General features: G+C 45.7%; 2 protein-coding genes across 6 annotated transcripts in view; both read left to right on the top strand.

Moving 5' to 3' along the window:
- The first annotated feature begins 843 nt into the window (after positions 1–843).
- LOC6542264 (protein Wnt-2) lies at positions 844–12,006 on the top strand. 2 transcript variants are annotated; one of them, XM_015159545.2, is made up of 5 exons: positions 844–1,922; positions 9,907–10,119; positions 10,713–10,996; positions 11,062–11,249; positions 11,540–12,006. In XM_015159545.2, the coding sequence occupies exons 2-5, from the start codon at positions 9,927–9,929 to the stop codon at positions 11,850–11,852; spliced, it is 978 nt and encodes a 325-aa protein (XP_015015031.1). In that variant the 5' UTR covers positions 844–1,922; positions 9,907–9,926; the 3' UTR covers positions 11,853–12,006. The 2 variants fall into 2 exon arrangements, with proteins under 2 accessions (XP_015015031.1, XP_001969194.1); XM_001969158.3 differs by having other exon boundaries at positions 9,902–10,119.
- Positions 12,007–12,605: 599 nt separating this feature from the next.
- The window catches only part of LOC6542673 (plectin), a 34,362-nt gene continuing 26,891 nt past the window's right edge, over positions 12,606–20,076 (top strand). For 2 of the 4 annotated variants that reach the window (XM_026979501.1, XM_026979500.1), the window contains exons 1-7: positions 12,619–12,724; positions 13,944–14,249; positions 16,662–17,066; positions 18,771–18,887; positions 19,093–19,526; positions 19,688–19,934; positions 20,004–20,059. In XM_026979501.1, the coding sequence (XP_026835302.1) occupies positions 16,931–17,066; positions 18,771–18,887; positions 19,093–19,526; positions 19,688–19,934; positions 20,004–20,059 (990 nt within the window). In that variant the 5' untranslated portion in view covers positions 12,619–12,724; positions 13,944–14,249; positions 16,662–16,930. The other 2 variants (XM_026979499.1, XR_003407813.1) reach the window with 2 other exon arrangements.

Raw genomic sequence — 20,076 nt, 5'->3', positions numbered from 1 at the left:
CAGCCAAAAGCCGAGTCACGTGCAGGATCGCTATTAGCCATCGTTGGAGCATCACTTAAAATAAGGCCTATGCATCCAGCTTCATCGAACAGGGCTCAAACATGCTGAACGAACCTGCTCGAAGCGAACTAGTTTGGTTCATACCTGAGTCGCGGCTTGAGTTGCAGTTCGATTGTCCTGTTCAAACCCAAATTTATATTAATATGCTTAAAGTTTCTATAGAGGGCTTTGGAAACAAAATAGTTTTTTGGTTTTTCATAGGCTTGAAGTCTCGTACAAATTTTTATTTTTATTGTCTAACTTAGGAAAGTTACCATCACGAGCCTAATTTAAAGGGAGAATCCCAGTCGATATAGCCATCTTTGCAGTTTGCATAAAAATATTTTGCCATTTTTACACCTGTTACTCGTAGAGTAAAGGGTAAATTAGATTCGTTGAAAACTATAGTCGATCTAGGCACCTCCGTCTGCCTATCAGTCTATGCATATGAATTTAGAGATCGAGGAACCCATTATATTTAGAAGATAAAAATAAATAAATACATTAAGGCGTACAAATCATAAGCAATCTTATGAAATACACATCTTCATACATTCTAAACTGTTTGAAGTACATGAGATTATTGATTATAAAATGTGATTAGCTTAATTGTTATGCATGCTTTTAATATTTTCAATTGCATGAAGTTTAATGGGCTGAAAGGTTTTTTTTTGAAACGGGTTACGGTCAATTGAGCTGAAGACGGCATCCGAAAAACCTTTTAACCACTTCAACCTCATCGAACTGCAACTTGTTTGGCCAAGTGAGTGAGGTGCTGTGCTGATAGTTTTTGAATTTGGAGTCCCGCTCAGTTCTTATACGACACTCGCACCCGTCGGTCGAGCGATCACTTAGTGCCTCCACTCGATAAAGTCGGAACGATCCGCATCCAGCTCGGTGTTCCTGGACCACTCCGTTTGGCGGTTGGCGGTTGGTCGGCTCTTTAATTGCGTCACTAATGAGCTGCATTTATGTTAATCTCCGCACCCGGGACGTCTAAGCGCTGCACGCTCCCAAGATTTGGGATCTTCGCGGCATTCGGCACTTCTTGTGCTTTTCTTTTTTGGTAGTTTTCACCTGCTGAGCCGTTTATGGTTATAGCCGCAATTCCGTTGTGACAGTCGGAGGCGCTTTATCATAAATTAAAAAATCGTGTAGTCGGAGAGGGGCCGCTGGACCGCTGGACCGCTGGACAGCCCCGCCCCCTGGTATCCACTGATGGATGATGTTGCCGCTGATGGCAGTTTCGGCACTGAGTTATGGCCAAGTCGGGCCAAGCCGGAGATTTGCATGAATGAAACGCACGCGTTGCCCGAAAACTCTTTGGTGATCCGATCTCGCGATGACTTAATTGAAACGCCGTTGGCTGGAGCAAAAGAAGGTGTTAATTAGCATACGAACAAATGGACAAAAGCTCGCGTGTATTTCGTATATTTCGTACAGATTGTATTTCGGTTTTCAACCGTCGGTTTTGGTTGTGGATTTGGATTTGGTCATATTCGCAGAAGTATTGAATGCTGCCGTCTGCGTTTTCGGTTCATTAATAACAACGGAGCCGATCGTTCGGTTTACATCCAAATAGTTTTGATTCCCGGCTCCTATGGCGGCGTTTTATGGGTAAAAAAAAGAAAAGAACAAAGGCCCTGCGGAATTGTGGAACTGTGGAACCGTGGAAATCGGAGCCTGCTAAGCTCAGCAGAAACCAGAAAGGAAGGAAATTAAGCCTCAAATGCATTGAGTATTGAGACTTTTAGTGCGAATAGAATATGATGATAGTGCCAGCTGCTGGGCTCGTATTCGTGTTGTGTGCCTCGGATTTGCATCGTCATGTGGAAAATACATAACAAGCTCTTAATCTACATACTCTGGATTATGGAAATAAGGTATAGTAGCCCCATAAACGGAATGCCCATTAACTTTAACGGCCAAACAGTTATGCCCATGCTATGATCCCCAGGCGGCGTTGTTTTGCGTTGTTTTGTGTTATGCTGGGTTGGGTTTTTCTTTCGCATTTCCTTCGATTCACAGCGGATTTTCCTTTTATCGCTGACAGATCTGCACGAGTTGACAACTCAACTCTTTCGTTACCTTTCGCCATATCGCGCACATCGCCGGACACGATCGCTAATTTTATCTGCGAAGCCACGGCGCGATGTATGTTAAATCCTTATCGAACGCCCAAACAGTAAACGCCTCGTTCTATATAGTTGTTGGCCGATCGAAAGTTACGGGGGGCGCAGCGCTGGGGGCGATGGAAAACGCTGGAAAAAATCTCATTAAAATTGGCAATTAAATGGCAGGCAGCAAGTAAAGCACAAAACTGACAGTAAGACAGCGGTCTCTCATTTGTAGCGAGGAGCAGCTAAGAGCCGCGTCTAAGATCGGATTGGGGCGGTGGGCGGTGGGCGGGGCTGCGACAACTGGAAATCAATTTTTGCCATAAACTCATCAACGTTGCCTCTGCCTCTGTCTCTGTGTGTCTCAGTGTCTCTGTGTGTGTTTCAGCCGCTATCTAATTGCCTTGATGCAGTTGCAGTTGCCATAAGTTGAGTGTATCTCAGAGATACGCGGTGTATCTTTTCCCTCGCCACTTTCTGTGTTTTATACTCTCGAGCAAGGTATTTTGAATTTGGTGAAGTGTTTGTAAAGGATCCAAAGCTTCAATGGGTATTAAATTTCAATCCAATGTAGATAGAAGTTAGTATATTTTGGATACGTTTATTAGCTAACTGCATGGAGCTAGTAGCTTTATATAATCTTTATCAATCCTTGCAACCGCAAGGGCATGTACACTTCCGATTGCCCAACCTAGCTCCTCTGCTGGCACTCATTCCCTTCTTGTCAGTGGGCTGGTCTGGTGGGCAGAGCTTCGAGGAACAGAACCTGAACTTCACCGAAAAGAAAAAACACGAAGACCTTTAAAGGGTCTTAACCCAGAAATGCTTAGCTCGTGTAATTGAGGTTACTGCAATTTCGCGGCTGGAAAGCAGCTGCATCCTCCAGATACATCTCGTACTCGTGCTTTTACATGGACAATTGGAACGCATGAACGTGCAGACAAACGCTCAAATTGCGATCAAGATCACTCTGCGCCAGTTGTGGCTGCATTTACAAGCCCAAAATGGCATAAACTCTTGCTTGTTGCCAGTTGCCAGTTGCAAGTTGTGAGTTGCAGGCTGCCAGGCTGCCAGGCTGCCATGCGACGAGGTTTCCACGTTTCCCAGGCCAACCTGCAGCATTGAGTCCCAGTGCGGGAGCCGTCGGCGCGGTGGTCGAGGAATCTGTGCCTGGTCACTGGTCGGCTGGCATTGTTGCCGCATTCTGCGGCTCTTACCATTTTTCTGCGGCTATGGATGAGTGATCGACTGCAAACCTCAAAGCCCAAACAAAACTATCTGCGCTGATCTGTTTGCCAGGGCGTGATGGGATGGGATGGGATGGGATGGGATTGGACGGAATGGGAGGGAATCGGATGGCAAGGGCGGTGGGAGCGGCTGGCCGACTGGCTAACTGCCTGAGTGGCCATTCGACCACTTGGTCTCTGCCAATTGTCCATGACGAACGATCCGTTTTGGCTTTTACCTGTTACATGGACGCGGCATGCGCACACTGAGCGAAAGGGAGTAGGATAAGCTAACGCATAAATACATCAACATATTCAATTTAGTTCAAAAATATGCAGGTTTTGAGCAGTCAAAGTTTTAAGTCCGGAATAAGTTCGCTTCGTATCCAAGATCGTTCTATCCATGATGGGATACCCAACCTGCACGCACTTTTTCTCGCAGTGCCGTACATATGTCTTTCTCTGGTCAATTACGTCGTCTTTTTTGTGGCCAGGATGGCCAGCAATTGTTGCCGGCCGTTTGGCCGAGCGTGGCAGCGACATTTTTCTTGGCCATGACCATGGTTCGCCCAGCTTCGCTCCGCTGCTCCTGCCTGCCCCCAGCCCCTGTGGAATATTTGTGTTTTATTGATGGCATGTTGAACAGCCTTTATGGGTTTTCGGTTTGTCCGCTCCCACCGCCGACCACTCCTACCCGGCCCCGCCCACTTTACATGCAGCTGTAGAGCAAAGCTGTTTTATCAGCGCCACAAAACTTTCAAATGCCCCGAAAACCGAGGGACGGAGGGACGGAGGGACGGAGGGATGGCGGGATGGCGGGATGGAGGGAGCCCAATGAACATTTTTCCCTGGACCAACGCATTGTTTTGGCCGGATTAAGGCGCCTTTGTTGCTTCCGCCTCCAATTGGCGCTTGCCTGTTGTCCCAACTTTGGCTGTGTGCCTGTTTTGGCGGAGCAGAAGGAGCAGGAGGAGCAGGAGGAGCAGGAGGAGCAGGAGTAGGAGGAGGAGTAGCAAAAGAGTCCGAGGAGGGCCATGAACATGTCAGCAAGGCATGTAATTACCAGACGGAGCGCCGGCCATATATATCTGGCTGCTATTGGAGGCGCTACTGGTCAAGAGCCGCATTTCCATGCTTAGCCAGGCCCAAACAACAGCCGCCTGCGCAGCGGTGGGTCGAAACTATTTGGTCGACTAGATTCGCACAATTATGACAGGGCCCTAGCCTCCAGTGCGGCGATGCATCCGGGGCATTGGGGCTATCGGGGATCACCGGTTGCTGCTGTGCGGAGTGCGGAGTGGGGGGAGCTGGCTGCTACGCCTGCGCGTGAAAATATTAAAGCCATATTTTTATGAGGCTCCGAAGTGCGCATTAAGTTAGCGTTTCTGGGTTTTAAGTTTTCCTCGCTGCCAAGCTTGTTATTGGCCATTTATGCTGCTGGCGGCCAACTCATAAGTGGCTGCGCTTCAGCTGCCGTTGAATTATGCACCAGGTTTAATCCATTTTTAATGAGTCCACGTTGTCGGGGCAAATATTTTTGTGCAAATTAGTGCCTAAGGAATCACCAATTTGTCGGGCCGCTGAAGCCATAAGACTGTCAATGGAACTAGTTTGGTGTTTTGCAAATGCCAGCTCTATTTGCGATTCGCTGGATGCGGATTGTGGCGGCGGCGGTGGCGGCGGCGGCGGCGGAGGCGGAAGTGGTATCAAGTTCATGGCAGGTCCTTGCTCTCACGCAGCAAAAGGGTTGCGAGGCGACTGGGAACCACGATACAGAACCAGAGATAAATGGAGAAGTAAAGCAGTCCAAGGACTGCGACAATAAAGGGGTACTCCAAACAAAGCGCAAATCAAGCACACGTGACTCGGACTCCTCGAGGGCCTGAAGATCATGGCGTGGATTGGGCTAGGCTTACACAGAGAGAAACCAGTGGAAGTCGAAGCAAGTGCTTGAGATGGGCGAGCTGTCTTCAAGCAATAGATATATACAGCGAAAATAACAGTTTTGTTGTTAGCCGGAAAGCTAATAAATCTTTAATAAATTGCCTAGTTACACTACATATTTGTGGCAATTTGAGGTACTGCTCGCATGTGATCTCAATTTGTATCTTATAAATGCTCGGTACCGCTGACATGTGATCTCAATTTGTATCTTCTAAATGCTTGTTGCCCGAAATGAGTCATTATAATATAACTCATTATTTCGATTAGGCATCAGAAATTGTATAAAATTGTATGGTTTTCTCGCTGTGCATAGCTCTGGAACTGAAATCTGTTCTGGTAATGGCGATGATGATGATGAAATTGTCGGCGTTGACATGCAACAGGCAAACAGCAGACGGGCGGGCCAAGCGACAAATTAAATAAAGCAGCTAAAAACAAAAGGGTTGCGAGGAGCTGGAGATGGCCGCCTTGATTGCCGGCTGGTTTTGGAGTACTATATACCCTACAGCATGTGTAGCGGGGTGCGAGGTGCGGGGGGCTTGGCGGTCACGCTGGGCGAACGCACGTAAAAGCTATTGACTGACTGACTGACTGCCTGACTGACTGCCTGATTGGATGACTGACTGGGCAAGCGGATGTGCTGACAGATCGATCGCGTATTTCGGGCCAACTTTGGCTGAAGGTCTGCGGTGCCCTCCTTTCGGCCCTGTTAAACGGGCCTAATTATTAGTTTTACCACCAATTTCGCCGTCGATCGTCGACGCTCGACTCCAGTTTGAGCCATGTTAACAGCGTGTTCGACAAAACTGCAACAACAAATGCGATGCCATATCAGAAATCAGCGCTCGACCATCGACATTTTGCCCAGGGTTTAAGCTCATGTCTTCGTGCTCCTCTGCGGTTGGTAAAATGTGTAATTTCTGTAAATTGATTTAATTGCTGCGTTTAAGAGTGCCTCGTATGCTGGAGCTCCAGCTCCACTTCGAGCTGAGCTGGAGCTGGAGCTGGAGTGGAGACACTCGAGTGGCAGGTATCGAAAGCCATTTCCATTTGTAGACACGTAGAAAAATATTCATTGGATTTCGGACTTTTAGTACATAGACTAATAGATATCTGCAATTGGTATGTCACATGCATATTTCTGCATAATATTTATAGATTTAGATTTAGATTATAGATTTATAATATAAATTAAAAATTTCTTGATAAATCGTTGTAGTTTTACGTAGTTATCACAGGCTATTAAACAAAAAATGCACGATTAGATGCCACATTTCTTAGCTAGTTTTTCCCATTCACACTGGTTTTGTAGTATATGGAGTCCCTGCTGAAAATCTGTGGCATGTGAATAAGGCTTGCAACAATATCCAATCACAAATGATGGATATAAGTTGCGGTGTAACCATGTGGCTGGCAATCGGAGTGCAGCTCTCGTTGCATTTGTATTTTAATATCGGGGTTGCCCACCCGTGCGCCAGTTGTTTGGCCCCGGGATGTGTTTCTCTGGCTTTTCCTGGCTGTAACCCGGTCCATGGCCAAAAGGCGAGCAGGCGATCGATCGATCGCATGATTATTGCCGCAGCTGTTTGATGCTGATTGGTTTGGCAGCCGCAAGTCGACAGGTTAGACAGCCGACACGTCTTGGGAGTGGGTGGCAGGTGGGCGGAGGTGGGCGGTGGTGGGCGGCAGGTGGGCGGCAGTGCCGCGCGATTGAGGGAGAGAAATATCCGAAATTGGCAATTTGCAACTCATTGTCAAAACTCATTAATCCCATTTGCCATTTTTGACTGCGAGCATTAATTCCGCCATTTAACCCGACATCTCAAGTGGAGCTGTAGCTGAAGCCCGAGTAAACGCGACTTGATTAGACACTCCAGCGAGTCACGACGGATGGCCATGCTCCTCCATCTCCATCTCCATCTGCATCTCCATCCGTGCAATTATGGCTAATAATACAGCTGGCGGCTGGGATTTGACTAAAGCTGACAGTACAACGCCCAAGCCCACAGCCACCTGCCATAGATGCACAGTCAGAAAAGAACTACTGGAAAAGGTCTAGACAGAGCACAGCTGAAGTTGTATACTCCACTACTCAATTTATTTGAAATTTATTTTTTTTTTTAATTTTTTGATGTTAGGAAGTTGTAGAAATTCAAAAAAATTAAAAAATGTCCCACATCTGAAGCTCTAAAGTCCATAACTCAACTTATCTTTATCGGATTTTGAAGTGGCATACCTCTAAATGTTTCTGGCGCAATTCTCTAAAAATCTGCATTCAAATTTAGAAATTTATTTTTTTTCAATTTTTTTGTAATTTTTTTGATGTTAAGAATTCGAAAAAATTAAAAAATGTCCCAAGGCTGAAGTTCAAAACTCCATAACTCAACTTATCTTAATCCGATTTTGAAGTGGCATACCTCTAAATGTTTCTGGCGCAATTCTCTAAAAATCTGCATTCAAATTTAGAAATTTATTTTTTTTTAATTTTTTTGTCATTTTTCTGATGTATAATGTTGTAGAAATTGAACAAAATTAAGAAATGTCCTAAGGCTGAAGTTCAAAACTCCATAACTCAACTTATCTTTATCGGATTTTGAAGTGGCATACCTCTAAATGTTTCTGGCGCAATTCTCTAAAAATCTGCATTCAAATTTAGAAATTTATTTTTTTTCAATTTTTTTGTCATTTTTCTGATGTATAATGTTGTAGAAATTGAACAAAATTAAGAAATGTTTTAAGGCTGAAGTTCAAAACTCCATAACTCAACTTATCTTTATCGGATTTTGAAGTGGCATACCTCTAAATGTTTCTGGCGCCATTCTCTAAAAATCTGCATTCAAATTTAGAAATTTATTTTTTTTCAATTTTTTTGTCATTTTTCTGATGTATAATGTTGTAGAAATTGAACAAAATTAAGAAATGTCCTAAGGCTGAAGTTCTAAACTCCATAACTCAACTTATATTAATCGGATTTTGAAGTGGCATACCTCTAAATGTTTCTGGCGCAATTCTCTAAAAATCTGCATTCAAATTTAGAAATTTTTTTTTTTCAATTTTTTTTGTCATTTTTCTGATGTATGATGTTGTGGAAATTCGAAAAAATTTAAAAATGTCCCAAAGCTGAAGTTCTAAACTCCATAACTCAACTTATATTAATCGGATTTTGAAGTGGCATACCTCTAAATGTTTCTGGCGCAATTCTCTAAAAATCTGCATTCAAATTTAGAAATTTTTTTTTTTCAATTTTTTTTGTCATTTTTCTGATGTATAATGTTGTAGAAATTGAACAAAATTAAGAAATGTCCTAAGGCTGAAGTTCAAAACTCCATAACTCAGCTTATCTTTATCGGATTTTGAAGTGGCATACCTCTAAATGTTTCTGGGGCAATTCTCTACAAATCTGCATTCAAATTTAGAAATTTATTTTTTTTCATTTTTTTTGTAATTTTTTTGATGTTAAGAATTCGAAAAAATTAAAAAATGCCCCAAGGCTGAAGTTCAAAACTCCATAACTCCACTTATCTTTATCGGATTTTGAAGTGGCATACCTCTAAATGTTTCTGGTGCAATTCTCTAAAAATCTGCATTCAAATTTAGAAATTTATTTTTTTTCAATTTTTTTCTAATTTTTTTGATGTTAAGAATTCGAAAAAATTAAAAAATGCCCCAAGGCTGAAGTTCAAAACTCCATAACTCAACTTATCTTAATCGGATTTTGAAGTGGCATACCTCTAAATGTTTCTGGGGCAATTCTCCACAAATCTGCATTCAAATTTAGAAATTTTTTTTTTTTCAATTTTTTTGTAATTTTTCTGATGTCATTTTTCTGAAAATTCGAAAATATTAAAAAATGTCCCAGGCCGAAGTTGATACTCCATAGCTCAACTTATCTTTATCGGATTTTGAAGTGGCATACCTCTAAATGTTTCTGGCGCAATTCTCTAAAAATCTGCATTCAAATTTAGAAATATTTTTTTTTTTCAATTTTTTTGTAATTTTTCTGATGTATGATGTTAAAAATTCGAAAAAATTAGAAAATGTCCCAAGGCTGAAGTTGATACTCCAAAGCTCAACTTATCCTAATCGGATTTTGAAGTGGCATACCTCCAAATATTTTTCTATCAAGCATTCTATCTTCTTTATTTTCAAGAAAGCGCATGTAGTCCGATTAATAAATTACACATAAATTTGTCCCTGTGCGGCAGACAACTGCAGCGCATTAATCTTGGACAGACTCGACTCGATTGGCTGAGATCTGGAGCTGGGGCTCGCGGCTTGGAGCTCACAGCTCGGAGCAGAAACTGAACCCTCCAATGGCAAACGAAATGGAAATGAAAATGCATTCAGCCAGCCCAAAAGAGCCGCCGGCGTTTGCTGTGCACGACTTTTCAGCTTTTCAGCTTTTCAGCTTTTTGCAGCCATTGCCAATCGAACGATCGGTTTGGATTGGGATCGATCGCTCGATCGCTCGATCGATCGGCGTTGGTTTGTCATTTATTTATTTGTTTATTTATTTGACTGTTATGGCTCTACAGGGTGTTATTTATGGTTCTGTTTGTTTTGCCTTCTTGTCAGATTAGTGTCCAGCTTTACATCCGCCATGCTCTGTGGCCGGATACCCGGCCTGACCCCGGGCCAGCGAAATATGTGCCGCGAGATGCCCGACGCCCTGATCGCCCTGGGCGAGGGCCACCAGCTGGGCGCCCAGGAGTGCCAGCACCAGTTCCGGGGACACCGCTGGAACTGCTCGGAGGTGTGGCAGCGCAACGTCTTCGCCCATGTCATACCCACAGGTGAGTGCATCTGCATCTGCATCCCAATCCCAATCCCACGCGGGCAGTCATACAGTGGCCATCTGGAGTGCAACCAATGTATCTTTCAACAAAATTCGGTCGACAATATTATTATATAATATTTGGGCAAAGCTCTCTTCAATAACAATATGCTTTAGCTAATTACGGCTTATTTTGATTGCTTTAAAGTATTAACTAAAACACACACTCACTAAAGCAAGCATATATTTGCAAAAAGTATGTTTGTCTTGACAGTATAATTTCAGTTTAGAGCTTGTGATCCAATTACCCAATATAAGCATTACCAAAGACACTAGAATAATAACTAGAAATATTCTAGTGTCTTTGGCATTACAACATAACATCTCTAACTATTTATTTCTGTTGCTTTAAAAATAACTTCCTAAATCTACGTTCAACTGAGACAATTGATGGGCATTTAGTTACCATCTGCTATGCTGTATGCTATACTGATTCTATAACTACGATTCTAGATTTTCCTACAAAATTTGCACATGAGCACAAAGTTTCTAATTTATATAATAAATAATATTTGATACAATTTAATAAACTAACCCTTTAATTTGTTCCAGCTTCGCGGGAGGCGGCCTACACCTACGCGATAGCAAGTGCCGGAGCGGCGTACGCGGTGACCGCCGCCTGTGCCCGCGGCAACATCTCCGCCTGCGGCTGCGATGTGCGGCACAAGGCCACGCCCACTGGCGGCAGTACGCCCGACGAGCCTTGGAAGTGGGGCGGCTGTTCGGCGGACGTGGACTTCGGGATGCGGTATGCGCGCCGATTCATGGATGCCCGCGAACTGGAGCGCGACTCCCGCACGCTGATGAACCTGCACAATAACCGGGCAGGAAGAACGGTGCGTACGACTAGCATTTGTATTAAATATTACAATATTACATAGTTACCTTTGTGCCTTCCCAGCTGGTCAAGAAGATGCTGCGCACGGACTGCAAGTGCCATGGCGTCAGTGGCTCCTGTGTGATGAAGACCTGCTGGAAGAGCCTGCCGCCCTTTCGCCTGATCGGCGATAGGCTCATGCTGAAGTATCAAAAAGCCAAAACTGTTCAAGCCGTCAAAGGCAAACGTGGACTGAGATTAGTATTAAGCAGGTGAGAAGTTAACCATGATATTATATATCTGGTTCGGCCCTTAGACGCATTCTAATAAATAAATCATATTACAGTATTAATTTAAGATAATGCTTAAATACAAATATATAACAGTATGACCCTTTGTTAATCAAAAATTAATAATTAATATTTTCAAAATCCTAAGTACATATCGTGTAGAATGTTGAATGTATCCCAGAAAATTAAAAAAAAAAACATGCATCAAGAAATAGTTGCTTAACATATTCCTGAAAGTACTTAGCACATCCTACCTCGTCATTTGCTTGCAGAAAGAAGCATGCCGGCACCGCTCGTGCCCAGAAACCGGTCCTCGATTGGCCGAAGCGCATGGAGCTGATCTACCTGGAGGCGTCGCCCAACTACTGCGAGCGGAGTCTGCAGACGGGCAGCCAGGGCACCGCCGGCCGAACCTGCCAGCGGACCGGCCACGGCCCCCAGAGCTGCGACCTGCTCTGCTGTGGGCGTGGCCACAGCACGCAGCACATTCGACGCACCACGCAGTGCCGCTGCCAGTTCCGCTGGTGCTGCGAGGTCAGGTGCGATGAGTGCGACGAGAGCTACGAGGAGTTCACCTGTAAATAGATGCGGCCGGGGCAGATCGCTTGAAACAGGGCTATGTCATAGGAAATGCGTCGATTAAGTATTATGAGAAATGTATTACACCCACAGATACGCACCGCGCCACCATACAGACACATTCCAGAATAAACATAACAAGTTAACATCCACAACCAAAGCGGTGTTTTAGTTCATATGATCCAAATTCGTGTTGAAGTATTCCCTCAAAAGAACCCCTTTGGGTGGAATAAAATGTTGCATACAATTATTCTTGCTAATACATTCGGTTTTATATTTCTGGTTTTTTATATCCTAAAAAGGGTTTCAAAAATAATCTATTATCATTCGGTTTTATATTTCTGGTTTTTTATTTCTTAAAAGGGTTTCAAAAATAATCTATTATCAAGGTATAATCTATTTCTATCATTATGATAAAGACCTGTTCCTAGGACCACTGATTTCGTAGCCTACCTTTGAGGGCGGTTTAAATAGTTGGCGCGCAGCATTGCCAACGCTGAATGTGGAGCAATACGTAAGACCCACTTTCGGTTGGCGTAACGCAATGCGCTGGCTCTATATTTTCGTATTGGAATTCCAGAATCCATTAAGCTGGCAGCTCGAGATGCCAGCAGTCGCTGAACTGCGCGAGCGCCAAAAGGAAAATTCATTGATTGCAATACCGTGCTCTCCGCCGCGCTCTCAGCGTTCCTTGGCCAGGGAAAGGGCGGGGGAGGTGGCAGTGCGGAAAAGTCGGAAAACTCACCACTTGCCAGCGAATCGGCGACTATATTAGCGACTGGCTCGCACGAGCGGCGCTCAGTTCTTTGAGGGTAGTTAGTTGGACAACGGCGTTGCCGAAAACGGGCCACCTCAGCTGCCGCACAATACATTTTTGGGTTAGGAACACACATACACGCGTACACTCCCGCATGCACATACACACACACACACACACGCGCAGTATATGTATCTGGCCGAGAAATGTATAAGGCCAAGAAAAGTCTAACTTAATTGCATTCGCAGCGGAGAAAAGTGAAAGAACAGCGCGAGAAAATTCCATTGACTGGCGAAAAGTGATTCGATCAAGTGCACAAAGTCCCCGTGAATGTGTGTGTATGTGTGCGCGTGAGTGAGTGTGCGTGAGTGGCAGCAATAGCGCTAGAGGCTGCTCCCTGGATACAGAAAAGTGATTTCCTGCAAAAAGTGCGAAAAAAGCCAGTTAAAAGCAAATCGAGCAGGCCAAAAAGCCGCCTATAGCGCTCAAAATCGTGTGACAAAACTCAAGATACCATTCAACGCACTCCCTTTATACGTATATACATACATATATTCATGTATATCTGTGTGTGACACAGACGTACAAACACACACTGTCAATCAAAAGGAGTCATCTGCCCCACTAAACGCTGCCTATCGATTGGGGCGAAAGCAAAAAAATTATTATAAATTGCTTCAACCTACATATAAGCCATGCGAGTTATACACACACACTCGCACTCGCACACCCACAAAACCGCACACACACAAACACACACAGACACACACACGCATACGCCTACAAAGAGACATTAAGTTTGAAAAGCTATAAGCTGTATAACAGAGCCTAGAGCCGAGCGAATGAAGTGGCGGAAGGTGGGGCGCCAGCATAATGTGGAGCCACCCAAACCACCCGCTCAGCCCCAAGCCCCCTCTGCCCCTCACCCACCCCCTTTCGTTACGTCGAACCTTACGTTGTTCGTGAGCGTAACTCGTGCGTAGAACACTCTCCACTCCATTTTGCGGAGCACTCTTCAACTCCCTATCTCTCCGTATCGCTGTGTGTGTGTGTGTGTGGGGCTCAAATGTGTGTCAGCGGGAACGAGTGTAAAAAATATCCTCGTTGGGCACGAAGCCACCAAACCACTTGAAAAAATAAATGAAACACAAAAAACGCACTCAGTGAATGAAGACTTTAATTAGTTTAGCTGGAAACTCACGCGGTTTAATTATCCTCCCACACAGCCATGTACATAAAACAAAAGCCGTTTAAATCATAAACACAAAATGCAATTAGCCAGCGAGCGCACGCCACGAAAGTCAACAAACTAACTAAGCCAGTGTCATCAACTAAATTAGTGCAAGCAGCTAGCCGACCGGAACCGGAAATGCCCATTGAGCCGCCTGACAACAAACACAAACACAATCACATTCGCAGTCACCAGCACCATTGCATTGGCAACGGCCATAAGGACGAGCAACAAATCGCCCACACACACATGTAGTTGCAGCGCGAGTGCGTCAGTGTGTGCGGGCTCTGAAAACCGGAAGTCGAGGAGCAGGAGTCGGAGCAGGAGCAGGAGCAGCAGCTAGCTTAGCCAGTTTTTCATTCGCCCGCAGTTCGTTAAGGAAAATCATTCAAAATTCATCGCCTAAGCAAAGCGGGTGAGCTATTTAACCGTATTACGTATACGTAACGACACCCACGCTCACACTGACGCCATGATACACGCACACACACACACACACACACACACAGACACACACATGCAAAAACTTCAATTTGTAATGTGAACCATAAGCGATATTGATTTCTGATTTGTGCGTACGCCTTGTGTAACAGGAGCCGCCATAATTTAACCGTAATCAGTTATGAGTAATCTGTTTTTGTGCCTGCCTTTGTTCTCTGTGTAACTTCTATATAACTCCATTTCCGTATCTGTTGTGATTTCTTTTATTCCACCGATGAATACTCCAGCTGAATATTAAGTACGATCCCCGATTACCTAGCCCTAGTTGCAGTTGCAGTCCTAGAACGTAGCCGAGTAACTTAGTTTAGCGAGTAATTTTAGACTGTTTTCCATGCATTACCCATACGCCCCGTTCAACCAATCAATCAATCAATCATGCGGAGATTGGCAAGCAATTTGAAAACCTGTAATTAGATCTATGGATGGTGTCTTGTGGGGCAGGCTCGACGCATTCGAATGCTCGCATGATTTGTCAGCCAATCGCCTCCTTTGCGTGTCGATGATGCGGTGTTTGCCTTTATTATTTATTTCTTTCGGCTGTTATTTGAGTTGCCTGCTCTAATTTTAGATCAGCCGAATAACTTTTATTGATTTCAAATTTCAACCTTATTTTACATGTGGTCTGAGTCAGTGTGTGTCCCTGTGTGTGCGTGTGTGTGTGTGTGTGGCTAAGAAAACGCCGCCAATCCATATATTGGGGCAGTGGTAACAACAAAATACGGCAAATATTTTACGATGACGCTATTGTTGTGAGCGGGAGCGCACGGAGAAAGCAGCAAGAAGAACGGAGAAACTGAGAAACGGAGAAAGGGAGAAGGGAAGTCCGCTGGTGAGATGGCACGCATTTGCGCACTGCCTCCAGTGTGGTGAGTTCGCTCTCCGGCTTTCTCCGGGGACGCCTCTCGGTTTTTTATTGTTTTTTTCGGGCTATTCAACATGTTTGTTTTGGGGTGGAGGCCCCGGAGCAGATAGCTTGATAGGATGGCCTCCGGACGGACAGCAATCGTAGTGGCCAGCAGCTACCAGCTCCAGCTCCAGGTCCCCCAAGTATGCAGCTCCAAGTGCCATCCGTCACCCTCTCTGCATCTACAGACAAGTGCAGCTGGCAGTATATATCTGGATATCTGGATATCGGGATATCTGCATGTGTTTGCCCAGCAAAGTGCACTGCCTGGGGCTCCCTAATGGCATGGCGATGTAATCGAATCTGGGCCTGATATTTTATGGCCTGTCTGCCATATCCTGACCTCATCGGCTGCGCTTCCTCCATCTTTTTATGTCCCCATTCTCTGCCGCACACATAGAGCACGCACATCCACATCCACATCCTCGTCCACATTTACAGGATCAAACTGAGGCTTCCTTGCCACGGCTCATGGCTGTGTGAATGGGCTTCCGGCTTGCTGATTCATTTAGCACTCACTGGAGCCGCTGCAGCTGTCGCACTGCTGCCTTTGACATCCGCACCCGTGGCCCATTCACATCATTCACATCATTCGCAGCAGCCGAAGCCTCAACATTTCGCTGCGTCTTATCACCGGGCCGCATTGTTTATGCGGGCAGCTTAATTGCAACTTGGCTATTCATGACATTCCAGTATAAAAATCCGAATCAGAATCAAAGTAGAGCCCATCTGATTATTATAGTTTCAAAGCACTAATCAGCAAGAAAGGGATACCTTTTTTTGTTCCTTCATTTAAAATGTGCTCTTATTTATTTATTAAATATATATTTTTATTTATACATTACATTGCTATTAATTTCATTACTCGGACAGCTGAAACGGATGCTATGCCTTGCGATCAAAAAGGTTTTGCAGTTCAAAGTTCACTGCTTTCCATTAGAATTGCCCTAAGCGGCCATATCTGTCTTATTAGAGAAGGGCCTATGCCAATTTGAAGATGAACCGCATAAACTCCGGCTGACGGCTAAGGTTGCAGACTTCCTTGCAACCGAGAGGCAGCCGCTCGAGTGGCAATTTGCATGCGATTTGTTGCCGTCGCCGTAGAACACGAATTTGCATAGAGCGGCCCTAATGTAAAGCTGCGTCCTTTGAGTCCTGTTAAGTCTGTTTATCGTATTTGTTTATGCGCTTTTGTGCCGGTAGTGGGACAGCTCCCGACCGAGATTTAGGTAAGAAGGTTAAGGATATGCAAGTTGAGCTGCAGCCAATTTAAATGCAAAGGAGAAGGCTGCTGGCTTTTGGTGTGCAACGGGGCGTATGCGTAATGCAATATATTGTTTATGACGAGATAGAGATTGTGCTGTGTGCCATTGTACTATTGTGTGTATGTTTTCGTTCTCTTCTCAATTCTTCCACTTGCAGATGCCGCACAAGAAAGAGAGAAAGCGTGATAAGGTGGCGAATAGATCAATCAATTAATCAATCAAAACCGAGCATATCAACCGAGAGGCCAATACCAATACCCGAACCAACCAGAGAACCGAAATCAAAGTTCAACGTTGCATTTAAGGTTGCAGCCGGTAGCCCAGTTCAACTCCAACTGCAACCACCGGTTCCACGTACCACGTACCACGTACCACATTCCACTTGCACCCCGTGTGTGATTGCATGCCGCGGATGAGCCGCGGATTATGTCACGTGACGATTATAATCCAGTAACTAGCTCTGGTGTGCGCAGTCCGGGTCGCGTGCGGCGTCTCCAGGAATTGCCGACGGTCGATCGATCCCCATCCCGGGACTACGGAGCGCCACGCGGAAGTCCTCTAGGTGAATGACCACTCCATCCCGAAACTTAACCCAAACTGAACCAAAACCGAACTGAATCTCTGGACCTAGTCCACGCAATCTGAGCACAAACGTAGTCCAGCACTTGGCCAGTATGTTGTTTGTGCGAGAGCCCTGCGAACATTGATTATTACCACCCCTCCCATTACGATTACGATCAATTGGCTTTGCTTTCACCGATCTAGAAAGTACCAACCCGCTCTGCAGACCCAATGCAGATGTCAGTCCAAATTCCAAATTCCAAATTTCAATTTCCAAATTCGATGCGCCGAAAATTCATTTTGCAAAATTAACGCTTATGTTTGGAGATTTGTGTATCGCTCGCTAGCTCTCTACTTGTTACCGCCATATATAACTATTTTCATTTCGTACTATTTGTAGTCGACTCAACTAATGCAATTTCTAACTAAAGTCTATTATTTCTGTCTAACATCACACGCATGCGCATGGTACATAAATTTGATTTCATTTCATTTCACTTGATTCGATTTTCATTTATTTCGTGTTCCGTTTCGCTTCACTCATCCTGCGAATCTCAACCGATTTTCATTTCAATTAACCCACACAAAACCGGCACTCGACACTCCACACTCCACTTTCCACACTCCACACCCGACACTCCAACACATGCAAATTGAATTCCACGCGGGGATTGGATGGGCTGGGAATTTTCCGTGGCGCAGCTGCCGGGAAATTGCATTAGAACCGGGAACCGGGACAACAGAACTAGGAAATGGCCCACAGCTGAGCCGCTTGACTCTAGAAAAACCACTGCGGAGAAGTGCACCTTGGAAAGTATCGCCCAACAACCAACCGGCCAGCGAAACCGAACTGAATCTGTATCTGAAACTTTGCCCGGAGCCGCGCGCTTGATATCAAAGCCTCAAACTGGATTACAATTATGGTTAGCTAAACTGTTTTGCACTTGAACGGGGTCAGCACTTGATTACGCCAGCTAATTAGCATGTGGCCGCCATTGCGGGGGCGGGGGGCGGGGGCTTGAATAAACCATTTATGAGTCGAACACTGAACACCGAACACTGAACACTGAACACCGAACACAGAGTAGTGAGCACTCAGTAGTGAACAGTGGCGGACAAGGACGTTGGCGGAACCACAAATTCAGTTTCGTGCTCCGACGTGCAAAATGATTTCGTGCGGGCCAAACTTAGTTTATGACCCTCGACGGTGGTCCGGGATATGGGATATGGAATATGAAATATGAACGAGGCGCCAGGACATGCAGGGTAGCGGGTTTTACGAGCGAGTTGCGGGTTGGGCGGAGAGCAAAGCCAGGACACGCCAAACACTCCTACCCGCCTTCGTTTGTTGACTTTACCTTTGCATTTCCTTTTTTAGTAACCTGCGTTCCCTGCCACTAACCTAGCCTAACCTAACCTGACCCGAACCAAACCAGATCCCACTGAAAAAATTCGAAGCAAGTAATGAAAGAAAAAAACCGAAGGAAATGAGGCAGAGAGTCCACTGCACTAGTTGCCACCTCTAGAAAGTCACTCTGTATAGTTTTCTTTGGTTGCGTTCCTTTTGTTCCGGTGGCCGAAACGAAAACACGATACAACCACCTGAACCACCACCACCACCAGAGATAAAACCTACACCTGTTCCGCCCGTTCCGTCATCCTCATTTGGTCATCCTCATGAATTCTGTGTGTGTGTGAATTTCAGCAATGGGCAGTCCATACTACCGCGACATGGATGAGCCAACCAGTCCGGCCGGAGCGGGTCACCATCGCAGCCGGAGCGCCAGCAGACCACCGATGGCCCATGCCATGGACTATCCAAGTAATAACCGGCGATGAGCCTCAATGGCTTCGAGGTCAATTTGAGCTGGGAAATATATGCTCTAGGCAGTTAAAACAGTTAAAACCATTCGAAGTATCAAATTGACCTCGAAGCACTACAGTCTTATGTTAGCAGTGAAGCAACCCCAGCTGAATTGAAAACGGAAACCCACAACTAAAGCCTTCCTCGAACCAATCCCACTTAGGAACCCGCTACCAGTCGCTGGATCGCGGCGGACTCGTGGATCCCCACGATCGCGAGTTCATACCCATTCGGGAGCCCCGCGACCGCTCCAGGGACAGATCCCTCGAGCGGGGCCTGTACCTAGAGGACGAGCTCTATGGCAGATCAGCGCGCCAGAGCCCCAGCGCCATGGGTGGTTACAATACGGGCATGGGCCCCACATCGGATCGAGCTTATTTGGGCGACCTGCAGCACCAGAACACCGACCTGCAGCGGGAGCTGGGCAACCTGAAGCGGGAGCTGGAGCTGACCAACCAGAAGCTGGGCAGCTCGATGCACAGCATCAAGACCTTCTGGTCGCCGGAGCTCAAGAAGGAGCGGGCACTGCGCAAGGAGGAGAGCGCCAAGTACAGTCTGATCAACGATCAGTTGAAGCTGCTCAGCACGGAGAACCAGGTGAGTGCGGATATCATCAATTTGGATTGGTTAGTCTATCTAACTAGCTAATCTAACTGACTGTAAGAATAATGCGACACAAGTGTTCATTTCTATATGGTTTCGATGACATGCTATAAGCAAGTATGTTTTGTTAACAATTTAAACGACGCCCTCCACAGAAACAAGCCATGCTGGTGCGCCAGCTGGAGGAGGAGCTGCGCCTGCGGATGCGACAGCCCAACTTGGAGATGCAGCAGCAGATGGAGGCGATCTACGCGGAGAACGACCACCTGCAGCGGGAGATCAGCATCCTGCGCGAGACGATCAAGGATCTCGAGTGCCGGGTGGAGACCCAGAAGCAAACACTGATTGCCCGCGACGAGAGCATCAAGAAGCTGCTGGAAATGCTGCAGGCCAAGGGAATGGGTGAGTCCTTCGATTGTGCATGAATCATGGAGCACCACTTGTACTTATGACGTCCTCAATGGCTTGCAGGCAAGGAGGAGGAGCGCCAGATGTTCCAGCAGATGCAGGCGATGGCCCAGAAGCAGGTAAGACCGATCATATG

The sequence above is a fragment of the Drosophila erecta genome, unplaced genomic scaffold (genome assembly GCF_003286155.1).
Source record: "Drosophila erecta strain 14021-0224.00,06,07 unplaced genomic scaffold, DereRS2 tig00000055-arrow-pilon, whole genome shotgun sequence".
Taxonomy (NCBI): Eukaryota; Metazoa; Arthropoda; class Insecta; order Diptera; family Drosophilidae; genus Drosophila; species Drosophila erecta.
The sequence above is the reverse complement of the archived record's forward strand: the minus strand, read 5'-3'. Positions and strand labels throughout refer to the sequence as shown.